Below are 6,000 nucleotides of genomic sequence, written 5' to 3' on the forward strand. Positions count from 1 at the left end.
AGTAACGCTAACTTGGTTATATACACAATGAGTAACGCTAACTTGGTTATATACACAATGAGTAACGATAACTTGGTTATATACACAATGAGTAACGCTAACTTGGTTATATACACAATGAGTAACGCTAACTTGGCGCAGCAGTCTAAGGGAATAGAGGCGTCACTACAGACCCTGGTTCGATTCCAGGCTGTATCACAACCAGCCGTTATTGGGAGTCCCATAGGGCGGCGCACAATTGGCCCAGTGTCGTCCAGGTTAGGCCGTCATTTTAAATAAGAATTTTCTCTTAACTGACTTGCCTAGTTAAATAAAATGTTACTTTATTTATTTAATGATAACTTGGCTATTTACAAGGGCTACCAGTACTGAGTCAATGACAACTATGTAGATGCAACTAGGAAAAAGAGAGACAGATGGTAAACTGCTTAACACACACACAGACACATCTAGCTGCTCCACACAGACCCCCCCACAGCATCTAGCTGCTCCACACAGACCCCCCCCCACAGCATCTAGCTGCTCCACACAGACCCCCCCCCACAGCATCTAGCTGCTCCACACAGACCCCCCCACAGCATCTAGCTGCTCCACACAGACCCCCCCACAGCATCTAGCTGCTCCACACAGACCCCCCCCACAGCATCTAGCTGCTCCACACAGACCCCCCCCACAGCATCTAGCTGCTCCACACAGACCCCCCACAGCATCTAGCTGCTCCACACAGACCCCCCACAGCATCTAGCTGCTCCACACAGACCCCCCCCACAGCATCTAGCTGCTCCACACAGACCCCCCCACAGCATCTAGCTGCTCCACACAGACCCCCCCACAGCATCTAGCTGCTCCACACAGACCCCCCCACAGCATCTAGCTGCTCCACACAGACCCCCCCACAGCATCTAGCTGCTCCACACAGACCCCCCCACAGCATCTAGCTGCTCCACACAGACCCCCCCCACAGCATCTAGCTGCTCCACACAGACCCCCCCCACAGCATCTAGCTGCTCCACACAGACCCCCCCACAGCATCTAGCTGCTCCACACAGACCCCCCCACAGCATCTAGCTGCTCCACACAGACCCCCCCCACAGCATCTAGCTGCTCCACACAGACCCCCCACAGCATCTAGCTGCTCCACACAGACCCCCCCACAGCATCTAGCTGCTCCACACAGACCCCCCCACAGCATCTAGCTGCTCCACACAGACCCCCCCACAGCATCTAGCTGCTCCACACAGACCCCCCCCACAGCATCTAGCTGCTCCACACAGACCCCCCCACAGCATCTAGCTGCTCCACACAGACCCCCCCACAGCATCTAGCTGCTCCACACAGACCCCCCCACAGCATCTAGCTGCTCCACACAGACCCCCCCACAGCATCTAGCTGCTCCACACAGACCCCCCCACAGCATCTAGCTGCTCCACCACACAGCCTGTTTAAGTGCTTTTCAAAGACTTACAAACGCACCAGCTAAGCATTAAACTACAGCCTACTACCAACCAGACTAAAGCCAAACAGGCAAATCAGCTCTTTATTATGTCTGCAGTAACAGGTTCCATTCCCTTCAGAACAGAACAAATGGTTATGGACTTTATCATGGAGCAAGACTGACACCTTGTGGTTAGTTGTGTAGACCTTGGTCCATTTGAGACAAACCGAAGCAGACCACTTCAGCACAAAACCCCCAAACCCATATAGGCCAGTAGGGAACAAAGATGGATCCACAGTGAGGCCAACAGACAGTCAGGACCAAGACAGGAGGATGCAGGACAAATGGAAGAGCCAAAAAAAGCAGGACAAATGATCCACAGTGAGGCCAAGGTCACAGGATGCAGGACAAAATGGATCCACAGTGAGGCCAACAGACAGTCAGGACCAAGACAATACATATCCTGCCTAGAGGAGGATGCAGGACAAAGATGGATCCACAGTGAGGCCAACAGACAGTCAGGACCAAGATGGAGGATGCAGGACAAAGATGGATCCACAGTGAGGCCAACAGACAGTCAGGACCAAGATGGAGGATGTGTAGTCCACAGTAGACAGCGCTGCCACTAAACCACTAGACACATTCACACCAATTTCACAGCTTGCCATTGGCCTGTTGACCTACCTGTAATCAACAACACCCTTCTACCCCATGACCACCCCGTGACCCTCATCCCCTAACCCTTCCACCCCGTGACCCCCATCACTAACCCTTCCACCTCATCCCCTAACCCTACCACCACAGGACCCCATCACCTACCCCTACACCCACAGGACCCCAACACCTAACCCTACCCCCACAGGACCCCAACACCTAACCCTACCACCCCAGGACCCCAACACCTAACCCTACCACCCTACCACCCCAACACCTAACCCTACCACCCCAGGACCCCATCACCTAACCCTACCACCCCAGGACCCCATCACCTAACCCTACCACCCCAGGACCCCATCACCTAACCCTACCACCCCAGGACCCCAACACCTAACCCTACCACCCCAGGACCCCAACACCTAACCCTACCACCCCAGGACCCCAACACCTAACCCTACCACCCCAGGACCCCAACACCTAACCCTACCACCCCAGGACCCCATCACCTAACCCTACCACCCCAGGACCCCAACACCTAACCCTACCACCCCAGGACCCCCCAACACCTAACCCTACCACCCCAGGACCCCCAACACCTAACCCTACCACCACAGGACCCCAACACCTAACCCTACCACCCCATCACCTAACCCTACCACCCCATCACCTAACCCTACCACCCCATCACCTAACCCTACCACCCCATCACCTAACCCTACCACCCCAGGACCCCCATCACCTAACCCTACCAGCCCATAACCAACGCTCCCCATCACCTCGTAGCCAACGCACCCATCACACTGGCCACATTACACTTGTTGTTGTTTTCGAGGCCAACTATTTGAACAGCCCAGTGGTTCCTACCTGTCATCTTGTATCCGCTCGCTGCCAGCTGTCCAGCCATGTATTCCCCGTCTGAGTTGTTGTGGGAGCAGCCCCAAGTTCTCATCCATATCTTCTGCATGCCAGGGATCACGCTACAGAGAGGAGGAGGTATCAATTACATACAATGAATGCTGGGCTCTTTCATACTATGGGAAGGGACTGTTGGCTTTTAGTACCCTTTTCAAACTGTTGCTATACTACAAAGAATATGTAGATAAGCAAGAAACACAATCTGAAGGGGAGAGGAAGAGTCATAGTCTCGAAGCTGATAATGAAATGAAGTAATTGGGGGGGGTCGATGAAGCTCGCAGCTTGCATTCTATAATGAACCACTATATGGCAGTGTTACTCTACAATTACATTGAAGTGGCCGAGAAGTACTGATTTGGTCCCTGGCTAGTGGCAACAGTAGGGCCACCTTCAACACGGCATGGTCATCTCGCTGACGCACGAGTTGAATGTCAACATTCTCTCTGTTTCTTTACGTCCTCTGTTCACCCCTCCTTCTGATTGGAGGTGGTTAGAGGGGAGGAAAGTGTTGAGGAGGACAGAGGTTGTGAGGAATGGAGGGAAACACTATTGAGAAAGAGCCATAAAATAGAGATAAGTAGTAGCAGCACAGAGATGTGAAGGAGCCATCCTCCCAGTTTGTGTAAGCATGCTTTAAAATGACTAGGACTGAACCCCGGGTTTCCTGCACGTCACAATACTGAGACAGCCCCCTTAACTACAGCCCCTGAACTACAGCCTCCAAGACATTAGCTCAGGAAGACAACTCAAGTCTTCAGCTCTCAGGCAAGGGTCACTCTTTATCAAAACAAGTGTGCATTGCCCACTGCATTGATTTAACCATACCTGTCTGCATGCAGCACCTCTGTAGTCTGCTGGGTGTTTCTCTTCCTGGCTCTGGGGATGATGCTCTTCCTGGCATACTGCCTCTCCTGTGGAGTCGGGTCGTCAGCTGACACCATGTCCTCAATGTCATCGATCAGGGAGTCACAAGTAGAAGACATAATGACGATCTGGTAGAAAAACACAAAATGTATTTCAAAATGTGTCAGTCCACAATGATACATTAACTTGACCATACAAAAGACTGAGTTAAAAGCCACATTGTGGACCTCTCAGAGTAGTGTAGTCAATGATAATACAGTATGTCTCATAGCTCGCTGTGTCCTGGGTCATCCACAGCCGAACCAGCCACACGCTGTTGTTGGACGGGAACCCAGTCCTCGGCCCGCCTGAGTCCAGCTAACTTCGTTACACAACTAGCTAGGCTACTTAGCTAAGATCAGCCTCAGCAGGGACGTTTCTAGTTATAGCTTCACTGGCTGTTTGACAACTTTAATATTAACCGTACAGATAAATAGTATGATTTCCAAAAGTGGTGTCAAAATAGTATGTCAAATAACTGCGACAGAAGCCTGGTCTAGCTAACAGTTAGCCAATGTTAGCTTTTATATTCAATAACTGGGCTTTGTAGCTACATTTAGGCATAATAATAACACAATATATACCGCACACAGCCCGTTTATACCTATATTGTGTCTTTAAAACGTGCCTTTCTGCCAGCGAACAGTAACAGAGCACAACGAGCCACGTGTTTCTGTTTTGGAATGGCACGTGCGTTCAAATCCGTGTTCCGGTTCCTCCGCTGTGTTTTATCCTGTTATTACTTCACTCGTTAACACGTCCTTAATAAACGTCTCAAACGGAAGACTAACTCAAAGCTTCTAGCTGGAAGCTTGTTGTTATGATCAGCACTGACACAAAGAGTGTCTATTATATTGACAAGAGAGTCGATTAACCGCTCTAACAATGGAAATACATGTCCGCAAAGATGGAAGTCAGGCAGGAAGAGGCTAGATCAGGCGGGACCATTCTAGCCAATCAGGGGGCAGATACCCGTGTTGACAGGCCATAGAGACAGACAACTCATCTTTGTATTTTGCGAATTGGGGCTGTCTCCATTTTAAAGTAGTCAATTTTCTTAATTGGCCGATTGCACCCAGCAATCTACTTTAAAACGGTGGAAGCCCTCAATGCCAATGTCCATGTTAAAATAGGTAATATACATCTATCTTGAAGACAGACAACTCAAATAGTCGTTTTTTTTCTAAGTTGCGGAATTGCCACGTGCGTCCTTATAAACCAGTGTATTACTAACAACCTACCCATTACAAAACGTATGTTCGATCAAATAAGCCTCACGTAGCAAATTAGCAATTAAATGTTTTGTAGACCAAATTCGACATTCACCGACCTCCATACAAAAACTCCTCACTTCGTGGGCTTATTTTTCGTGGGACGACTTTGGGTGGAGTAAAGCCTCTCGCTTTGCCTCTTTCTCTCTGTCTGGCATACTTGCTGGGCGCATTTTGATGACCACGTGGAACGATGGAAGGGAGTGAGGGACAAACTTCTTGCCTCGTGACAAGCGAAATCCGTTGTCGGTTACCTGAAATGACCCTAATCGCGGTTTATTTTTAGTACTCTTTCTGCACTTAATGGGGGGGGGCGTGCAGGGTAGGGATCTTCCCACCCAAAATGTAATGTTGCCCACCCAAATGATGCTCTAATCCAGCTAAAACTGTTTTTTTTTGGGGGGGGGGGGGGGGTTTACAAGCAAGTCAGTTAAGAACAAATTCTTATTTACAATAACGAAATTGCAGGATATTAGCTGAGAAAACAACATGTCTACCCACCTAGAAATATAGTCCTAGAACCAATAATTAAATACATTTCCAGTGAAGTTACAACTGCCATATTTATATTGCTTTTATTCAAGTTTAGGTGAATGTCAAACTTCCAGAATATAAAACATTTCCTCAAATGGCACCAACCCAACAGGTTGGTTGTTCAGTTGCATTATATATTTATATATACACAATTTATATCAAAGCTTTCATATCGAACATACATGTTTTAAAAAGCCATGTTACAATAAAACTGAAAATTAAATCTGTATTTTCAAAATATTCACATAACATACTCTTCCATGCATTCATATAAAAAAAAAAAAT

General features: G+C 48.7%; 1 protein-coding gene across 1 annotated transcript in view; it reads right to left on the reverse strand.

The window, feature by feature from the left end:
- Nucleotides 1–5,373, reverse strand: part of LOC106597444 (threonylcarbamoyladenosine tRNA methylthiotransferase-like) — a 797,175-nt gene extending 791,802 nt beyond the window's left edge. Inside the window, 3 exon segments of the mRNA XM_045696608.1 lie at nucleotides 2,957–3,069; nucleotides 3,833–3,999; nucleotides 5,241–5,373. Coding sequence (XP_045552564.1) covers nucleotides 2,957–3,069; nucleotides 3,833–3,999; nucleotides 5,241–5,246 — 286 coding nt within the window. The 5' untranslated portion in view covers nucleotides 5,247–5,373.
- Between the last annotated feature and the right edge of the window lie 627 nt (nucleotides 5,374–6,000).

The sequence above is a fragment of the Salmo salar genome, chromosome ssa02, assembly GCF_905237065.1.
Source record: "Salmo salar chromosome ssa02, Ssal_v3.1, whole genome shotgun sequence".
Lineage (NCBI taxonomy): Eukaryota > Metazoa > Chordata > Actinopteri > Salmoniformes > Salmonidae > Salmo > Salmo salar.